Source organism: Dama dama, chromosome 12, assembly GCF_033118175.1.
Source record: "Dama dama isolate Ldn47 chromosome 12, ASM3311817v1, whole genome shotgun sequence".
Lineage (NCBI taxonomy): Eukaryota > Metazoa > Chordata > Mammalia > Artiodactyla > Cervidae > Dama > Dama dama.
The window spans coordinates 56,430,572-56,452,500 of record NC_083692.1 but is presented as its reverse complement, the minus strand read 5'-3'; the positions used below and the strand labels follow the sequence as shown (position 1 = coordinate 56,452,500).

Here is a 21,929-nt window from a genome sequence, read left to right as displayed (position 1 = left end):
CATGTGATTTATAGGAAAATGCTGGAAATGCTTCCTTTCTAACTGTTGGATTCTACACTGTCATTAGAAGTAATCTCACATACTAAGTAGAAAGTATATTGTAGAAAAAAAAAGTATACTGTAGAAAGAATGCAAAGGAAAAAATCTAAGCAGAATTAATAGGCTTACCTATTAGGCTCTTCTCAGGTGGAGGAGGGACAATAAAGCCATTCTGGGAGTGCTTCTCTGAAAGCTTCTCATAAAGACCCAAAAAGTCACTAAATCTTCTTTTCACTGCAAAGTGTTTACTTCTGAACATTGGTAAGCTTGTCTTGGGGACAGAAAAAACATAAGATTTCATTTCCAATAGGGGAAGAGTATCTTGAAAGTCATCCGGCTGACATCAAGGGAATCTTTCCCCAGATCCCTGGTATTCTAGCCACTTCGTAAATAACTTTCTCCAAGGCTGACATTCTCAGCCTTTTTTCTTTTTTGGAGTTATAATCCTCTCTGGCTGTCTAGAAACCTATGGAGCCCTTCTCAGAATAATGATTTTAAATGCACAAATTAACATACATGGGATTACGAAGGCAACTAATTAAATTCAAATTCAGTTTTATTTGCAGGTTAAGAACCTTTGCTTTAAGCAAAGAGAGGCTGCAATCTAGTTTGAAGCTAGAAATCTATGGTCCTCTCCAACCCTTTCATCCTGCCCTGACTTATTAAGGGTATTGCTGCCAGAATTAAAGCAGCCAGACTGGAGCAAACACACAGTAAACACTGGCCCCAAGGGGCGGGTCAGACGAAGGTCTACACTACAGACACTTGAACCTCCAAGCTATCACAGGGCCAGGCCAACAAGTAGTAGAAAGGTAATATGAAGGAAATGTCCAGTAAAAAGAGACAAGGCCTACACTTTATTGAGAGATCATTTAATACTCACCAGACAGGCAAAATTTAAGGAGGTGGGGCCTTGCCAACTGTTGGCAAGGAAGTATGTCAATGGGAACTTTTACATATTGTTGATGGAAGTATAAATTGGCACAAGGACTTAAAAACACAGTTTGTATTCCTTTTCTTCAAAATTTGTACTACCTGTGACTCAGGGAAACTACTTCTGATAACATACCCCAAAGAAACTCTTCTATGTGTACGCCAGGAGACACGTGCAAAAATGTTCACAGCTCATAATTACAAAAACTGGAAACATGCCAAATATTCACAACAGGAAAATGGATAAATGTATTATGCTATAATCACACAATGGACTAATTAACTACAGCTATGCACATCATGGATGGATCTGAGGAACAATGGTAGTAAAGAAAGCACTATTTTTAGCATGATACCATTTTTATGAAACTCAAAAAAAAAAAGCAAAACAGTGTATTGTTTAGAGATACATATGTGAAGACTTTTTATAAAGGAAATGAGAGACAATTCAGGAGAGTGGTGGCCTCTAAGGTGTGAGGCAGAGGAAAGGAGAGGGAGAAACACGCAGGTGGATTCAATGGTACTCATCTTAAGACTGGTGGTAGGTTCGGGGCTTCATTTTTTATGCTTCATAACCTGCATACAACAACGTGTAAGTTTTGTATGCATTAATATTATATAAAAAAGGAAGACCAGACCCGAGGGGCAAAAGGTTAGGGAGAGCATTAAAAGAAGCTCCATATAGGAAACCTCAGAAGAACTGATGATTTTTAAACAGGTGATACAGTTTGGGGTGATCCGCCAAACTAGCTCTAAGCCACATAGCTCTTAAGAGGGATGGCACTATATCAGATACACCACATGTCTTAATAAAACTTACAAAGTTTCACATTGAAGTGTTAGCTCTCTGGAAGAAAAGTGGAAAGGCTCAGATGAGATTACCAAGGGGATGCAGACTTGTTCCATCTTGAGTAAACTTGAAGGAAGATGTTGACAAAGAAACTAAAGAAATACCCAGAAATAATCTGAATGATGACCTTCTTGGTATGTGCACCCAAATCTATTAAGGTGGTCATCAGCAGGGTCACTTGGACTCACCTGTGTCGTAACTTTGTAGGCCACATAGGCATTCATACCATCCCCTGTGGGAGAACAGAAAGCAGGAGAGGATTATTCTGTGAACTAAAGCAGGACCAATCTTGCTAACATTTAACTAGGAATCATAAGGCAGCCACAGGAGCTGTGTATAAGAACTCTTGTTTCAATTCCAAGCTTTAGATCCTATACTATAATCCAGTTCCTACTGTGCCTCGAGGCCTCTATGCACATATCCCATGGATGCTTGCTGGGCCCCCGTTTGAGTCAGACAAGAGAGTCAGTTTCCTGTTTCAAAGCCAGGCTCTATTTATACCTTCCACAAAGCAGCACTGGACACTGACAATCCGTTGGTTGTTACCATGCCAATATTTGGGCTAGTTACACACATCTGTCTAAATCCAAACAATTCTCTTGCTGTATAAAGCAGGAGGAGGAGAAGGAAGCAAATGATGTAAAAGGAAACAAGTAGTTCTACCCTAAGCTAGCTCTGGGCTCCCTTTGCTCTTTCAGAAATAATGTCCCAGCCCCTCCACCCGAGCTGGGGGACACTGACCCCTCTCATCTAGCATGTTCTCCCAGAGCAAAAGGCCTGGCAGGAAGACACTTGGGCTGCCTGATGTCACACAAATCTCTCTTTCCTGAAGGAATTATTTTTCTGAAAAAGGCTTTGACTGTTACATAATTTGGGATTCAAGCAATTGTTTTTCTCTGTGGTACTGTCCTAACCTCTACCACTTAGGAACATAAAGGCACCACTGACTCCGTGAGCAGTGAAAAGACACACATTGGACTTGAGACAGACACAGGTCCAGTGCCGGGCTCTGGAGCGCTGGGTTGGTTTCATTCCCTTCCTCTCCGCCCTGACTCTTCCCCACACCAACCAGGAAAATGCAGGTCAACAATGACTAACTGCCAAAGCCTCTGCAATGGTCCTGGGATGAGGGCAAGTTCTAGCCCTGCAGGGTCACATATTACAATTTGGTCTGACTGAGATGGCTGGGAATAACTGCTTTTATAAATTACACAGAGAAGTTGGAGACTGTACAGGAAGAGAGGGTTTATGTTCTCTACCCAGTCAAGCCCTGCTAAAAGAGTAACATATAAAACAAAATATAAGTTTTAGAAATTACTTTATATTGATTACTACTGTTAGTTCTCTTCTAAGCCATTTAAACTATATTGCCTAATACTACTAAGGATGTTTATCACCGATAAAAGGGAAAAAAAATCTAAATTTACTTTATAGAAAATGTATTCAGACTTTTATTCACAGTTTGATAGTTATGGTCAAATGTCCAAAAGGTCATTCCCATAACCTGCAATTAGGGAAGACTAAGTGCAAATGTACATGAGACACAATAGCAAAGTGGGGCCTTCAGACACTGCCTGCTTACCAGCTGTTTTTATTAAGGCAGTGTGTGAGCAGACAGACATACTTGCCTGTCCAGACCTCGTAAGATATGGAAATGTTCTAGAAATGCAGCAGTTTTAAATTTATGTTAATTTCCTAAGTAATTTCAGGAAGTTGAAAATAATACATGCAAATTGCCAAGGCTCTAAAAAGCAATATCCTGGAAGAAGTAAGATTCTAATTTATTTAAATGTTTGTGGGAATGAGAAGCGCATGTTGAATAAACAGCCCACACAAACAGAAGGTGTTGTTATAAAAATCGATGTGAATCTTGAAATATGAATATGAAAATGCTTTAAGTAGCTGGTGTCTTGACATTGATGTGACTAAGAATCTAGATGATGATGCAAGGGGATGAAAGTTTATCACCAAAAGTGATTTCTGTTTAAATAAATCTGATCCATGGGACATTTAAATTATTGTTATGGGTTGAACTGTGTCCCCCTAAATAAATCATGTTGATGTCCTAACCCCTGGTACCTTATTTGAAAATAGGGTCTTTATAGAAGTAACTAAGGGAGAAAGAGGTCAGTATGGTGGGCCTTAATTCAGTATGACTGGTGCCCACCTAAAAAAGGGAAATTTCGACACAGAGACAGACACACAGAAAGCGAAGATGATGTGAAGACACCATGGGAGGAAGTCATATGACAGTGAAAGCAGAGTTGGAGTGATGTAGCTACCAGCCAAGGAATGCCTAAGGCTCCAGAAGCTAGGGGAGAGGCATTGAACAGTCCTTTCCAGAATTCTGAGAGAATACATTTCTGTTGTTTTAAGCCATCCTGTTTGTGATACTTCATTACAGAAGTCCTAGGAAACTAACATATTCCCTCCCTCTCCTGGGACAAACATCTTGACATACAAAATGTTAAAACAGTATTTACTTATGATTTATTGTGTTCTACCAAGGATGTAAAGTAGTTAATAACTAGCCTAAAATCAATGTACTTATAGAATATTCATAAATATTAGAAAGGTAAGTTAGTTAGTTAGTGCAGTCACTCAGAGAGGTAAGAGAGAATTCCAAACATGTAATTCAAAGTTTTGGTCCAGGTTCTACCACAGGCCATATGTTGTGACCTGACAGAAAAGCTACATTTCACTTATTGGTTCTCAATTTCCTCTATTGTTGGACAAGGGAACTGTATAAGATGCTCAGAAACATCCTACCAGTGCACCAGTCTAGGAAAAGTAAAACTCCACAGTTAACAACAAACCATTTTGGCATAAAGTCTAATCAGATTTTTATAAACTCTTGTTCCTAGTTCAGAATAGACAAAGGGTTGGAAATCACATTTTTCCTCTTAACCATACAAACATCACCACTACTTAATAGGAGGAAAAAGCTCTGTGCAGCCTCTTCTCATAGAGACCACACCTAGAACAAGGACAGTTGAGGCCTGTTGCTCTCTGCTCACTAAAAGGTCTCACAAACTTGCGACACAGGAAGGCTATCTAAAAATCCATGTTCTGGCCAAAGTTATGTATTGCGCTTGTTGAAAATCTAATTTCTATTTGATCAAAATTCAACCTGTATTTTTTAATCTTTACCTATGAGAGAGAGTTGCAGACTTCCATAAATGATATGTAACATGAAATCCAAATGTCTTAAGGGAAAAATAAATCCAGCATCTCCAAATTTTAAAATATGTTTTTAGGGTGCTTACATGGAGTTTATCTCAAGAGGGAATAAAATGGTCTCCACAACTCAGGGAGAAGGCAATTTTGGGTTTTTAAAAAGGGATTCGAATAGTATTTAATTCTCTGATTTTTCTTCTTAAAGCCAAGAAAAGCCTAAATAAATAGCTTAAATGCTGTTTCTGGCCTTGGAAGCATAGCAAAGAGCATCATTTCATAGGAAAGATGATGATGAAGTACTTCACACTAGCTGGTTCAGCTCTGGAGGTAACCATTTAGAAATCAGCTAACTGTGCTTTTCACAGCCACATCTGAACATCATAGGAGTCTCAAGTACACTCACCTATCTTCTCAGGATCAGTTATACCAACTGTCAAATCAAATTGGTCTTCCTGTTCTTCTTCCTCTAGCTTTTAAAGAGAAAACAAACAATGAGAGTAAGATACCCCAAAAAAAGGCTATTCATTTTACTCTGTATTAATATTACATCAAGATAATAATATCAGGATATATCCTTCTACACATCAGTCTTCAGCTCTGTCCATTCCCAACAATCTCAGTGAAGCAACTTCCACAATTCTAAGTTGGTGCTTGCTCAAAGGTCTTCATTACATCTATTCTCTTAAAATGTTATTTTGATCATAATGAATAATTACTAGGTTTTGGAAGACTTGCCTCTTTCAGGCTAAAGAGGGAATGGGGAGAGACTATACTCTTGAATATAGGAGCTTTGGACACTATATATCACTAGTGATCATTGAAAGCCTCTGGGCTATTCTCTGGATAACAGACACTCTGCCTAGGAAAGAATCTTTTACTGGATTCTGGCTGTTCATTAACCATAAAGGTCTTCTTCAAGAGTTATAAATATTAACTCAAGCAACTGAACTTCAGACTGGCAGCACAGTCCTAAACATCCAAAAGAAGACCAATAGCACAAATTCTCACCTCCTCATAGCTTGGCTGGGGCTTAGAAGAATTTGTGGCCTCCTGTGGAGGAAGAGAAATGAGTGTTTTGGCTGGCACCTTCTTCTGATTATTTTGTGTGCTGTCCAGGGATAGCTCCACTGTGGCATCTAAAAATAGTTGATATTTTATAATGAAGGAAGAGTCAGAAAAACTGTAAGCTAGAATAAATGGACCTAAGACAAACACAGTAAACACTGGGGAAGAGCACTATTTGCCACATCTAAGGATGACACTGTTTTACCACAGTTTATGAATTGCTCACAATTACAGTTTTAGATCATCCTGTGAAGATTAAGTTATGTTCAATATACACTGTCCAAGGGGGAATAAAAAGACTTTGTAATATCTAAAAATTTCTTTTGATCAAAAGTGTTAAAACACAAAACAAACAAAAAAAAAACATGCTTAAGAAGTGTCTTTGTCTATCTGGGAAAACAGAACAACTCATTCCCTAAGTGTTCTAGATGGGATTTTTAAAAGAGCACTATGTACCATTTTTAGGCATTAAAATTACTTACGCCAATGGTAAGAATGCACTCTCAACTTGAAGCAATGGAGCTAGAAGTTCAAAACCTAAATAGCTCAGAATTTTTTTCTTTTTAATAAAGAAAACTATAAATATCCATTTGCCTGGTCTGACCATTGGCCTGGTCAGTAGGTATCCAATTCTAGCCTTAGGGAATTCAAAGAGAGCAGTTTCTTTTTCTTTTCTAGACTTTCATTTGGAGCTAAAAATGAAACCAGAGGGGTCTATAAGGCATAACCAAGTCCTAGATCTATGTCATAATCATTAAAAGTTAATCATGTCTATAAACAAGGTTGCCAAACTGTTGGAATCATATTAGGACTCTTTCACTTATCAGGAAAAAGGCAAACATACATACAAAAATTCATGCATAATGAACATGTTAAGATGACAGGATCTTTGAAGCAAGAAACCATCTAAAGTATGTTTAACATAGTCACATCATGCAGGCACCACACAAATAATTAAGTTATGCAAGCCAATAAATGTGACTGAAAATGAACAGGAAATTTAAACATTTAAAACCTTAAGCTTATTAGAGTATGCTACTACAAGATTTTTGAAGAGTTGTGATTTAAAAAAATGTTTTTATTTACTTATTGTTGACTGCACTGGGTCTTTGTTCTCCACGTGGGCTTTCTCTAGTTGCAGAGAGTGAGGGGCTACTCTTGAGTTGCGTGCCTGGGCTTCCCATTGCAGTGGCTTTACTTGCTGTAGCGCAAGGGCTCCAGGCGCGCAGCTCTAGAGCACAGGCTCAGCAGGTGCAGTGCATGGACTCAGCTGCCCTGAGGCATGTGGGATCTTCCCATCAAACAGGTGTCCCCTGCATTGCAAGGCGGACTCTTAACCACTGGACCGCCAGGGAAGCCTGAGGTGTGAATTTTTAATTGAAAATCATGTGACAATACATATCAACAATGGTTTTTTTCTCTTTTTTTTTTGGCTGTGAAACTTATGAGATCCTAGTTCTCTGTTCAAGAACAGAACCTTGGTCCTTGTAGTAAAAGCACAGAATCCTAACTGCTGGAGTGCCCTTTTCTCTGGACTCTATGTAAGAATAATAGAAAAGCCACTGGATTCTATCATAGAGATTCTGATCACCATTAATCAAGTAGAAAATAACAGAGTATTTTATTTAAATTTCCACATCTGAGAAACTACTTGAATCCTAAACTAAATGTATCACTGCAAGCATTCACATCCATAGATATCTTATGTTCCTTTCTTAGTAGTGAAGGCAGGCACTGGCCGCTTATGAAAACAGCTGGGAATGAAGTAAATCAGAACCCTCAAAAAACAAAAGAACCCTCACTAGAAATAAATATGTCTCTAATAAAGATCTTCTACATGGTTGTGTATATAAAACCCAACCATGGGAGTAATTCAGTCAACACTAAGATTTCAGGTCTCCTTAAAGGGCAAATCATATAAATGTTAAGTTCCCAAAGATAAAAAAATGTTCTGTGCAATCTGCCATATAACTAGATTATTATTTCCATTTCTTCTCCAGAAATTTTACCTAAAATATAAACATTAGCAGAATAAATAGCAGGCACTTAAGTTTCAGAGAGGAAAGCAATGGAAAATCTTTGAAATCTTTATATTTTTTCTTCTAAACTCTTCTCATGTCTTAATTTTCCAATGACTTCACATGTGAGAGTCCTCCCAAGATCTTGCCCTCCGCCCTCTCATCTCTTCCTTTCCTTTGTCATTCTCCCCTTTGAGGGTCTCATTGACACGGCAGCTTTAATCACCACCTCTAGGAGACTGATTCCCCTATCTGCAGTCCTTACTCTTTTCCCAGAGAGACTACTAGAGTTCAAATCACCTCCCGAGCAGTTCCCTTTAAAAACTTAAAACCCAAACTCACTCTCCCCACTCTCCAACTCAAAGATACTTTCTTCTGCAGAATGTAGTTCTCAAAATGGTACCATCTTCTTCCCAATCCTTGGGCTTGAAATTTTTGACTTTGTCTTTAATCTTCATTTTTGTACACCCATTACATCTAATCACCAATACCAGATTTTGTTGATTTCACTTCTTGAAAAGTTTTCATCTTTCCTTTCCTATTTCTATTATCTTTATCATTTCATCCTTGACATCTCTGGGCTTCCCTTGTAGCTCAGCTGGTAAAGAATCCACCTGCAATGCGGGAGACCTGGGTTTGATCCCTGGGTTGGGGAGATCCCTTGGAAAAGGGAAAGGCTACCCACTCCAGTATTTTGGCCTGGAGAATTCCATGGACTATATAGTCCATGGGGTCACAAAGAGTCAGACACGACTGAACCACTTTCACTTTCTGACATCGTCAGTCTTTGTCCATCGCAATCGGTTTTATATAATAATTCTATCAGGTCAGTCTTTCATCACTTGCCCATTTCACTTTCCTTACTCAAAACTCAATTAAACCAATGGCTCTAAACTGACACTAGGATGAAAATTCAAATTCTTTCTTTCTTTTTTTTTTGAAAATTCTAATTCTAATTATTATTGTTGTCTAAAATCCTCCTAAACAACATTTCTAGACTTATCTTCCATGGTATCTCTAAGAAGCCCCTGCTTTTGGCCTGCTGAGTTTACTGTCCCTTAAACACACCATATTATCGATTCTCCCTGCCCAAACATCTGCACGCTCTCTTTTTTTCTGATATAAACCCTGCTTCTTTCAAAAAGTCTTACAAGATCATTGTAGACCAGAGCTTATTACTGAGGGCATTACCGACATTTTGGGTTGGATAATTCTTTTGCTGAACGGCTGTCTGTGTACTGTAGAGTGTTTAGAAGCATTCACAGTGTCTACCCAGCAGAAACCAGCAGCACACCCAGGTGTGACAAACAAAAAAGTCTCCAACCATTGCCAAATGTCTCTGAATGTCTTTGAGTGGGGTGGGTTGGTGGGGGATGACCATACCTTGCTGAGAACAGGGCAGTCCCTCTCAACAAAGTTATCGAGCCCAAAATGCTAAGAGTACCAAGACTGAGAAACTCAATCCTAGTGTTTTTCAAACTGCAGGTTGTCATTCACTGGGGTATTGTGATAGCACTTTAGTGGGTTGCAAACAGCATTTTAAAAAAAGAGAAACAACAGAAAATTTCAGATTGTATGGAAAATAGTAAGGGCAAGTCATTCAAGAAAACTTTTGATTTCATTTTATATAAGTATATAATATTTTGGATTATGACAGAAAGTGTATTTCTTACTATGAATCTTTGTCATAAAAGTCTAAAACCACTGCATTAGTCTCCTCTCAGATCCCTCTAAGTTCACATGACTTAAGTAACTGTATATTTATGTTTTACTCACTAAACCTGTAAGTATCCTGATGACAGGTACTGCCTTTGAAATCCTCCACAACAGTATCTTACAAAGAGTTGTCTTTCTCATATATACACAACTTTTTACTTTAATTCAGCAAGTTAGAAAATTGCCAGCTTAAGTTTTGAGTCCATACTTGCCTGCAAAGAGATCCTGTGGCTCTTGATCTTGTTCCCCATGAATCCCATTTTCTTTGGAGCCACTGTTGATGGGAAGAAGGGAAGCAATTCTCTTTGGAGACTGGGGCTTACTCTGAAAACAAAGAAATACTCTGAATAAAACAGTACCATTAAAAACAAACCTAGAGGACTTTTCTGGTGGTCCCCTGGTTGAGACTTCATGCTTCTACTGCAAGGGACATGGGTTCAACCCCTGACTGGGGAACTAAAATCCTGCAAGCTGTTCACCATGGGCAAAAAAAAAAAAAAAAAAAAAAAAACCCAAACCCCCAAACAAACCAACCTAGAAAGTGACTTTTGATGTATCCCTCAGTTGCTCTGCCAGGTGTTTAGGGGAAAACAGGATCACTAGCCAGCTAGTTCAATAAGCAACAGATGGTTACTAGTGATGGAACTGGCCTGAGTGATCACAGCTAAAATAAACTCATACATTTTAGCGTTAATTTCTAACACTATAACCCTGCTGAACCACCCTACCCCAAGGCACATGATGCCAATGTGGGTATGTGTATACACAGATAATTTTCAAAAGAACCTCAGTTGATGACCTTTACTCTTTCAAATGCTGATGGGGCACATTCTAGTGTCCAGCATATCACACTAAGGTCCAGAATTCAAGCTCTGATCCTGACTTACTTTGTGGCCTTAGCTGAACCATTCACTGACACCCAATTGTGTGGACATTACCAACTCTCCTCACAGGCAAAAGAAGGTGTAACACTTTACGTCTAATGTTATTTGTAAATATAACTCATCTTTTCATCCTTAACTTATAGAGAAACAATTTTCAACCAGACTTGTGTTAGACTAGCAGAAGAAAAACCAGCCATGATTAGCCAATAGACACATGGTGAAAATACAGTCAATCCACGGCTTTTATCAAAAGCTCAGTGATCAGCTACAAACAAGGGTGGCGTGAGGCCCCAGACCCGTACCAAAGTGAACAAGGCTGGATTGTGTAGAAAATGAACAAAAAGCTGGGAATCTGGCTTCAAAAGCCATGGTGTCATACTAGAAAGTTTTGAAGTCAGACCCCAAGGCCAAATCAGTTAAAAGACCTGACTTAAGGGATCTTTTATGAAACACTTCCTTAACAAATCTGAGGGTGTTTGTTCCTTGGAAACAGGCCCTTTCTGACCAGATAAAGTGAAACGACAGATTTATTGGGTACTGAATGTGCCATGCCAACAGCTCTATCCCAGTATTAGTGCCACCCTCAGGGAAAGAAACTGGAACCAACATGTAGATTGATACTAGCAAACAATGTTTTTACCGAAATTGTTTATGGTAATAAAATTTAATGAGCTTTAAAAAAAAAAATTTAATGAGCTTTTAGTTGTATATGCTTAAATGTTACCAATTCTGTTAGAGACGCTGATTCTGTCTTCTAGCTGCTTCCACAATCTTAAAAAGACAACCAAAAAAATCACTGCAGACACACAGACAACAACAGGACAAAACCAAACCCCACACTTCCCTTCTGCCACTTATGCTGCCAACCGCTTTCTTACACACACACTTCCGTTCTATACATGCTCTGGTAGAGTAAAGGAAATCTCATGAAAACCCATCTGACTTCTTTTAATTCAGTTCCCACTCATACCAGTTGCCTCGAGATGGAGATCTAGGAGAGATGAAACCTCAGGATACATTAAGAATATATGTATGTCAATGTAATTTACTAGTAGCTCACCAGAGAGACTAAAGCAACAGGAAAAGCACTTGTTAGAGTTTACCCCTTTTAAACAACACCTAGAAGAACCCATTCTTGTGACATGGAGATGAATAAAATCAGCTTTCTATTTCTGATTTACCATCTAAACTTGGAAGTTTAAAGATTAAGAACATTTTCTGGAGCAATGGTAGAACAGCTGTCTGGGAGAAAATATTTGCAAATGATTAGACCAACAAGGGCATAATTTCTAAAATATATAAATAGCTCATACGACTCAATAACAACAACAAAAAACAAGCAACCCGGGACTTTCCTGGTGGTCCAGTGGCTAAGAGTCCGCCTTCCAGTTCAGGGGATGAGGGTTTGATCCCTGGCTGGGGAACCAAGATCCCACATGCAGCAGGGCAACTGAGTCAGCATGCCACAACTAGAGAGAAACCCAATCACTGCAGCTAAGACTTAATGCAGCCAAAAAAAAAAAAAATTTTTTTTTTTAAAAAAAATCAAAGAATGGGTAGAAGATCTAAAAAGACATACAGATTGCCAACAAGCACATGAAAAGGTGCTCAACATCACTAATTGTTAGAAAAATGTGAATCAAAACTATGAGCTATTGCCTTACACTGGTCATCACGGAAAAAGTCTACAAAGAACAAATCTGGAGCGGTTGTAGAGAAAATGGAACCCTCCTACATTGTTGGTGAGAATGCAAATTGATGCAGCAACTATGGAGAACAGTATAGAGATTCCCAGAAAAACTAAAAATAGAGTTGCCGTATGATCCAGCAATCCCACTCCTGGGCATATACCCAAAGAAAACTCTAATTTGAAAATATACCCTCCCCACAATGTTCACAGCAGCACTATATACAATAGCCAAGACATGGAAGCAACCTAAATGTCCATCAACAAGTTAATGGGTAGACAAGATGTGGTAAATATATACAATGAATACTTGACCATGTTGGATGGACTTACAGATCTTCATACTAAGTGAAGATAGACAAAGACAAACATAATATCACTTATATGTGGAATCTAAAAATATGATACAAATGAACTTATTTACAAAACAGAACAAATGCACAGACTCATTTTGTGGGGCAGAGGCACAATGATCACAGAGTGGCAAAATCAATACTAAAAATAAGGCTTGCTTTATAATCCATATTTTAAAAATCTCTTAATAGTCAAAAAGTCACAAAACTCTGTTTGAAGGGGGTTAAATTTCTAGGCAAGAGATAAGACTATTTTCTGTGATGAATACAGTTTGCTTATGATGTAGTTAATAAAGCTAAAGAATGAATCTGCCTACTTCCCCTGCCCACTCCCCTCTTTTTCTTAATATAGGAAGCATTCTTTCTTTTAGTGTCAGAATCCTAGTCTAGAATATTCAATGGTTGCTGACTCTCTTTGGCTGTTAGCTCTGGCAGGTGGTTCTACTGATAAGTCTGTTTAAAAAAGTTCAAGTGCTTCTGTTTATAATTACAAGACAGCCTAATCCTAATTCTCAGAGAGGTCCCAGAAAGATCTGCCAGCAAGAGAGCACTTCTGTTAAGAGCAAACAGGTATTCCTTGCCAATTACCATCTTCAAACCCTGAGGCTCAGGCTACTAATGCAATTTCTTAGTTCAGGGAAGGACAGATGTGGGCTTCCTGTCCCTCAGAGCTGACACAGTCATTCAGTCCTGCCAAGTACTGCTGTGATTCCAGGTCTCTTCTGTACAGGTTAACTAGTTATAATTCTTCCTCATGTTGCTCAACTGCTCTTTGCTCCAGGCAGAACTGCTGCTTTATACTCCAGGGACTACAGAAGGGTAATATAGCCGAAATTCTCAATAGCATTTAGAGGATGAATACATATAATAAAACTCTGGTAACAGCACTTCTGGAGAACAAGGGTATATACTCACTTTCCAATGGAAAAATTAGGATAATTTAGTTAAGGCAAGATGGAGCTACAGATGGTGTGACAAGAAAAGGACAAATAGGAATAAGTCAACCTCAGAAACCGGCAGCCATGAAGTCTTTAAAAATTACCTTGGAAGCATGAGATATCGTTCCTTTTGCCACATTTACTTCTGGGGAGAAATGGGCTAAGTGGAGGTAGTATATTAGTTTTCTATCATGGCTGCGACAAGTTACTGCACATTTAACAGATTAAACAATGCAAATTTATTACAGTTCTGTGGAAGTCAATACAGGTCTCACTGGGCTAAAATCAAGGTATCAACAGGGCATTCCTTTCTGCAGGTTCGAGGGGAGAATCTGCTTCCTTGCTCTTTCTAGCTTCTAGAAGCTGCCTATATTCCTGGGTTTATGGCCTGGTTCCTCCATTTTCAAAGGCAAAAATGTTACAGCTCTCTGTGCCTTTCATCTGAAGGTAGTCACTCTCTGTCTCTTCCATTTTTAAAGAATCCTTATTGTTGCACTGGGTTTACTCAGATAATCCAGGATAATTTCCCTTAATGTCAGCCAGGGCTTTCCCGGTGGCACAGCAGTAAAGAATTCACCTGCAGCGCAGGAGACTTGGGTTCGGTCCCTGGGTTGGGAAGATCCCCTAGAGGGCATGGCAATCCACTCCAGTATTCTTGCCTGGAGAATCCCATGGACATAGGAATCTGGCAGGCTATAGTCCATAGGGTCCCAAAGAGTCAGACATGACTGAAGTGACCAAGCACAAGATAAGCTTATTAGCAACCTTAATTACTTGGTAATATAAAACATTCACAGGTTCTGAGATTAGGAGTAGACATGTTAGGGAGGAGGCAGTTATGATTCCTACCACAAGCAGCAACTCCTCTCCACACCACGTTTCAAAAATGGCACAGATACACTAAAAGTGCCTGTGCTTAGGAGAATGGACGTTTAGTGTCCACTGGATTTGATGCATCTTATTCTATAAACTGGGTGAATATCCGACTAACCCAAATGATTTCACGGTATTACCCCCTCTCATAATTCTTCTTTTTTCCTCTCATAATTTAAGGAACTAAAGTAGGGATTCTTATCTGGGGTCCCTGAGTCACGGAATTCAGGAGGGGGTCTATGAATTAAAATGGGAATAAAATTACAATTTACTTTTCATTAACCTCTAACTGAAATTCAGCATTTTCTTCAATTGTAAAGATAGGCAACAAATTATGAGTAGTAGCAGTACCTGAGCATAACTAATAGAAATTAGATATTTTTATATGATCTTATAGTTACAGACCTCAAAATTTCATTTAAAAATCACGGTTATTAAGACCTATCCCTAGATATTAATTAAAGCACTTAATAAAAAGCTGCTGCTGCTAAGTCACTTCAGTCGTGTCCGACTCTGTGTGACCCCATAAATGGCAGCCCACCAGGCTCCCCCGTCCATGGGATTCTCCAGGCAAGAACACTAATAAAAAGCATATGTCACTAATATAAAATTGCTTTAATGTTTTGATAATAAGATTTCAGTATAATTGGTTTCCTGTGTAATATTATGTATTTTATACGTTTAAAAACATTATTCTGAGATGGGTCCATAGGCTTCCTTGGACTGCTGATGAGTCCATGACTACAACAGTAGAGAACCTGAGTTAGTTCCTCTAAGACTAATGAAAATGTAAAACGGGATCTAGAAGGGTAACTAAGTCTGAGGCTGACCACTGAGCTAGTTAAGGAAAACTATGAGCAAGCGTAGTAGAGACCTCAAAGTGAAACGTTATCCATGAGATAACAAAATTTAGTTACAGATATTCAACTGAATCCTCTGGTGTGATTTCCATATCAAATGTTTGGGATCTCAAACTAATATAACTTAGAAGGGGCCAAAATCGCAGAAGGATCAGAGTACTAATGGTACGTTAGCTTCTAAACTGAAAAAGCAAAATGAACCCAGTTCAAATCTGCTCTGAAAGCAAAATGAAGCCCCAGCTGTCCATTTGACTAAGCAAAAGAAGAAGCCCGAAAAAGTTGAGCAACAGGCTTTTCCTGGAAATGAGATACTTACGGCTACTTGCTCTAGTAACTATAAATGACTCATGATTTACTTATGCCAGCAATTACTAAAGAGGGCTGAGAAGCTTTGACGACCAAAGGAGAGAAATTAGAGTGCTTTTTTTCCCTCTCTCCCCTGCCAACTAAACAAACCGCAAGAGGCCAAGACGCTAGAACCACCTTGACATCTGAATAAGCAAAGTGGCAGCAATTCCCTACAGAAACTAGAAGTCAGATTGCAACCTTGTTGCTTCTTGCATAAGCCCCAAACTCTAATTTTAAATAAATTTTAAGTTGGGCTCTTTCTCAGTTCAGTTCAGTCACTCAGTTGTGTCCAACTCTTTGAGACCCCATGAACTGCAGCACGCCAGGCTTCCCTGTCCATCACCAACTCCCAGAGCTTGCTCAGACTCATGTCCATCAAGTCAGTGATGTCATCCAACCATCTCATCCTCTGTCGTCCTCGGTTCTTATTTGTCATTTTCAAAAGTCTTCTCTCATGCTCTTTCCTCCAAAAGTACTTTTATAACTACTTTGTTAGCTTCTCCTCCATAATCTTGAAAGCTAAATTAACTGCTAGTACTAGTCTATGATTGAGAAACCAGAGTCTATGTACTTCAGAAAAATCTAAACTTATTACAAGTTTACAATTTGAGCTGAGCATTAATATGAATCTTTAGCTGTAATACCAGTTACTGATTTTCCAAGAGCATCTGTATCAGACCTTTGTGGAAAACGTGTAATTTCGACTTCTGATCTTTTGATCAGATCCGACCACCTGATGTGATGTCAGCTCCAAAAATAAGTGTTTGAGACAACATGCTTATAGAAAATACCACACACTAGATGGACACTTACCTATGACTACTTACTAATATTAGTCATAAATGACTATACCATTAGCTAAAGCAACAAAGCAATACATCGGTTTTAAAACATACTGTTGTATAGATTAATTTTCAGAAATCCAATTAGGAACAGAGAAGACATAGCACAAGAAACTTACTCAGGACATGTTACACCTTTGAGAATAGCCATCATATATTTTGTGAACAAAGAATTAAAATATTGCCAGCTAGGCGGGGGAACAAAATAAATAAATAAATAAATAAAATATTGCCAGCTAAACTATCAATTTCCTTAGGGTTTTTAATGAATTTACCAAAGTATATCCAGATCTAAAAAAGTTATCCTGTAAGTACTCTAAAGGAAATAATCTGGTTTTAAAAAAGAGCAAAGATTGTAAAATGGTGCAACTGCGATGGAAAACAGTATGGAGGTTCCTCAAAACCCTAAAAGTAGAACTACTTTATGATCCAACAAACTCACTTCTGAGTACACACATCTGAAAGAACTGAAAGCAGGGTCTTAAAGAGATATCTGCACACCCACAGCAGCACCACTCACAAGAGCCAAAAGGGAGAAGCAACCCACATGTCCACTGGGGGATGTTTGGATAAACAAAAATGTGGTAAACACATTTGATGGAATATTATTCAGCCTTAAAAAAGGAAGGGAATTATGATACATGTTATAATATGGATGAATCCTGAGGATACTGTGCTAAGTGAAATAAACCAGTCATAAAAGACAAATACTGTATGATTCTACTTATATGAGGTTATCTAAATCAGTCAAATTCACAGAAACAGAAAAGAGAATAGGGTTACCAGGGGCTGAGGAGTAAGGGGTGTTGTTACTTAACAGGTGCAGAATTTCAGAACCACAGGAGATCTGTTTCACACAAATGTGAGTACACTTTACACTGCTAAAGTGTACAATTTAAAATGGTCACAATGATAAATTTTTGTTGTCTTTTATACCACGATTCCTCCAAGGATATATGTTATATTGATCATACAGGTAGGAGTGGATTCTAGAAATACCATGTCCTTTTGTGTCCAAATATTAATATATAACTTAGGTTTATATAATTCTCTGCAGCCCATAAAACATTGTCAATCAGAAGCTAGCTGTTATCCTTGACTTCTGACTACCAATAAAAAGCAAGTGATACTGTTCTTTAGTTTTAAACACCAGTGCAAATATGTAAATAAGTCTTGATTAGCCAAAAGCAATCTTTTTTAAGACATGACTTTTCAAATCCCTTGCTATTCTCTTTATCCTGGGTTTTTTTTGGCCATTTCTCTAATTATGAGGGTTTCAATTTAAGAGTGGTAAGGAAAATCTAATTGGTGTTAATAAATCACCAAACAAAGAAGTCACCAGATTTGCCAAAATTTGAACAGAGGATATCATTAACCTGTTTTCCTCCATTTTCTCAGTATGAGCAAGGCTGTTCACAGTTCTCTTATTCAGAGGGCAAGTCTAATGGTGATCCTGACATATTGCTAAAAAGAGATGGGCATATCAGAACTTCTGGGAGGGCAGATAAAGAACTTATTTCAATTTTATCATTCAGGTTTAGAAGTATGCAAATAAGACCAGTGAGGTCAAATGAGATGTAAAAATATGTATGCCATTTAGTCTTTTCAACATAATAATTTTAAGTTAGGAGACCCAAAGAGTGGCTCCAATTTAGTCTCTCCTTTTACTAAAGGAAAAATTAACCCTTTTCTAGAACTAAGAAAGTTTTAACTAAATCAATACATATCTAGATTCAGGTCCAAAGATGCAGATAACATATTTAGAATATTAGACCATTTTATTCCTAAGACCACAAAGTAAGAGGCATAAAGAAGGTAATGCCTTAGGTATTCTTAAGAATCAGACTTCTCCCAAGCTGGTTTTCAGGTTTAAGACAATAATTTCAGATTTGTTTTAATAATTCTTTTAACTCCAGTCTATGGGCCTCCCAGATGGCTCAGTGGGTAAAGAATCCTCCTGCAATGCAAGAGACACAGGAGACTCAAGTTCCATCCCTCAGTTGGGAATATCCCCTGGAGAAGGAAACAGCTACCCACTCCAGTATTCTCCAAAAAATCCCACGGACAGAGGAGCCTGGCAGGCTACAGTCCAAAGGGTCCCAAAGATGATTGAGCGACTAAGCTTGCACACCTCCCATTCAAATAACTGGTTTGTATATCCTAAAATGCATATCATGGGCAGTTCCTTCAGTTACAAATCAAATCATATTTTTATTACTGAATTAACAAAGCCTCTTGGGCTCTAAAAGAGAGCAGATGGGATGATTAACAGCAGCAGCTGTTACATCAATGTCCAGGAAATCACATGCATACCATAAATGAGTTTTAAAATTTACATGCCTCAGCTTCTCACTTCTTTAGTGCTCCTTTCTTTGCCTCCAACATGCAACAAAACACAGTATGAAGATTAACTTAAATCAGTAAGATGCTGCTGAAGTCATTATATGCCTACTTTGATGGCTTTTAATCAAATCAATCTTATTACTAGTTTGGTATTAATCATTTTTAGGATTAACTTTTCTAATCCATTATTAGATTTTGTGGGTTTTTTATTCTTCAAGTAATTCCAGTTTACGAAATGCTCAACTGTTCTATGTGTTTTACAGGTATTCTAATTTAAAGCTCACAATAATGGTGGAGGTAAATACTCTGACTATTCACATTTTACACATGAGAAAACTGTACAGAGTAAATAAGTAGTCTGTGCAAGGTTAAGCCAGCAAGTAAAAAAAGTCTGGATTTAAATCAGCCTTCAGGCCCACTTTATTACTTTATTTTTCAATGATTTTCTTTAAGATACAGAAGCAATGCAATCCATCTCCTCACACTGGCTCACAAGTAAAGCATTTATTATAATATAATCTATATTAATGACTATTTAACAAGAAATTCACACCCTAACTGGTGAGGAATCTTGGGGTCTTGGATTCCTGAAGATTAACTTCAGGACAGGCTGCTAAAATAAATTACTTATAGGTGGCATTTTAGGTCCCTCAGCAACTCAATTTTCCTGGATCAAAATCTAAATAAAAAACAATTTGACTTTCTGTGGTAAAAGAACAAGTTCACTCTGACCCCCTCCTCCTTCCCTTAGATGAAAATTATGCAAAGTATTTTCACTGTGTTAGGAGACAGAATTATCAATAACTCTGGGAAGTAACCTGGTGAGATCAATCAAATCACAATCTCCTAAACTTATTTAGAGAACTTCAGAAAAATAACACCGCATCCTTCCAGGGTCTTTTTTGAAAAATAAATCATCATTTGCCTATGTGACCAATCACTTTCAGGGCCAGAGTATCTATTTATAGATGTTCAGTTTATCTACCAGCCCAGCAGTTATCAACAGTGGCTGATATGAGAGAATTTTTCATGGTTTACGAGAGAATTACTAAAGGAATAGACTAAAGATTTGTTTTAAATGGGATAGAAAACAACTAAATTAGCAGCAAAAGTTATTTCTTAGAATAACAGAGACTTCATTAGACAGTTGGAGTTGTTATATTAGCATCAGCAAATACTTTTTAGATGGGATTATGAACTTAATTCCTAAATCAGTACATGGAAAATTTTATCAATTATCCCAGAAGGTACTGAGATGAAACAAACTTTTTCTGACATGAGACATGCCTCAAATTTCTCAGATGCATGCCTGCATAAAGAATTTAAAGCTGTTTACTCATTCACATACTGTGTAGCTACTATAAAGATAAGCATTATCCAAGATAAAAAAACACATAAATTCACTCCTAGCACTGAAGAAGTTTTCAACCTGGAACTAACTGTACCAAATAATATAAGTCATTATTCCTTATAAAACAGACCCAAACATCTCCACTGGTTCCAGAACTGACTACTGAACTGATTTCCACACTCCACATATAAAGATTAGTTTTTCCCAATACCTAACATCCAGATACTACTATGAAAAACACCATTTCCTCCTTGCATTTACATATTTGCTCCCAGTGAGGTACTTAAGCACACATCCCTTTACAAGAGACAGAACTTTTTCTATGTAGTGATTTACCTGGAAGGACCTTTTTTTCAACCAACATTTGGCAGGATTTTCCTGGAGATCAAAGAAGTCAACCTAATTCTCATAGATAAATATCTAGAAAGGGCTTTAGTCATAACCGGTAACTACCGAGTCAAGGACGGAGGGCAAACACACACATTGAGCTAAAGGGGGCTTCCCTGATGGCTCAGCGGCAAAGAATCCACCTGATAATGCAGGAGACGAGGGTTTGATCCCTGGGTCGGGAAGATCCCCTGGAGACGGAAATAGCAACGGACTCCAATATTCTTGCCTGGGAAATCCCATGGACAGAGGAGCCTAACTAGACACAGTCCATGGGGTCTCAAAGAGTCAGACACGACTTGGCGACTACAGAACTACAACAAACCGAGCTAAGGAAACAATCTGTGGACAGGTCTCTATCCTCGGCAACTCCAGGTGACACCGTTCATCCATCCTTGGTACAGTAAGCCGAGGGAAAGGAAAGTCAGCACCCCATTTCCTTATTTTGACCTATTAAATCACCTGGGCAGGAAATCACCAGCAAAACAGCCCCGTGGGTCCGTGGGGTCACCACACAGCAGGGCCAAATGCCTGCCTCGGCGGCTCTTAGCTGTCCGGGATCTCTGCTGAGAAGCCACCACACCCCTCACTTCGCACTGTCCGCCCAGGAGCGGGGAAGCCAAGGTTCTCCGTCACCATGTTCATCTAGAACCCAAGCCACGACTACTGTCACCAACGCAAGGTCTTGCCAGGCCCACTCTGCCCAGCCTCCCCTACCCTCGCTTAGCCTCTCTTTCCTTACGGGGCGCCCCCCCACCCCCCACCTGCCCCGAAGGGTGAGAACTCACGACAGCCGCGGCGCCGGTGAAAATATCCTCCCCCTCGGTGTCGCTGTCCCCAGCCTCGGGCTCTGAGCCCCCGACCGCCCCCTCGGACTCCGGCTCCAGGCCGGGGAAGGGCGGAGGGAGTCTCTCCGAAGCGCTACAGCCACCACCACCCGACGCCATCTTCCTCCACCCGCGGCGGAAGCCGCAACAACAACTTTATAGAGAGAGAGGACCGCGAGCACAGCGTTCCAGCGGAGCTAAAGGGGATGGCAGCCACTAGCCCCGAGGGACGCGCGGGGATGGGGGCGCGGGGGCGAGGCCTTCAAGACTGGGGGCGGAGCGGGGCTGGCCGGCGGCTCCCGCCCAGCCAATCCGAGCTCTAGATCGCGACGCGGTGATCCTAACCTGGGGGCAGAGGAGCAGGAAAAAAGGACTTAAGGAGGCAGGAATCAAGATTGACCGGAGAAATATCGATAACCTCAGATATGCAGATGACAC

At 39.2% G+C, this 21,929-nt stretch overlaps 1 protein-coding gene across 2 annotated transcripts in view; it reads right to left on the bottom strand.

Annotated features, from left to right (window-relative positions):
• Nucleotides 1-21,719, bottom strand: part of SNX1 (sorting nexin 1) — a 34,773-nt gene extending 13,054 nt beyond the window's left edge. Inside the window, exons 1-6 of one of the 2 annotated variants that reach the window (XM_061157339.1) lie at nucleotides 21,453-21,719; nucleotides 10,011-10,122; nucleotides 6,008-6,135; nucleotides 5,403-5,469; nucleotides 2,011-2,054; nucleotides 169-310 (exon numbers count right to left, since the gene is read on the bottom strand). In XM_061157339.1, coding sequence (XP_061013322.1) covers nucleotides 169-310; nucleotides 2,011-2,054; nucleotides 5,403-5,469; nucleotides 6,008-6,135; nucleotides 10,011-10,122; nucleotides 21,453-21,611 — 652 coding nt within the window. In that variant the 5' untranslated portion in view covers nucleotides 21,612-21,719. The remainder of the gene's footprint in view (nucleotides 1-168; nucleotides 311-2,010; nucleotides 2,055-5,402; nucleotides 5,470-6,007; nucleotides 6,136-10,010; nucleotides 10,123-21,452) is intronic. The other variant, XM_061157338.1, reaches the window with a different exon arrangement.
• Between the last annotated feature and the right edge of the window lie 210 nt (nucleotides 21,720-21,929).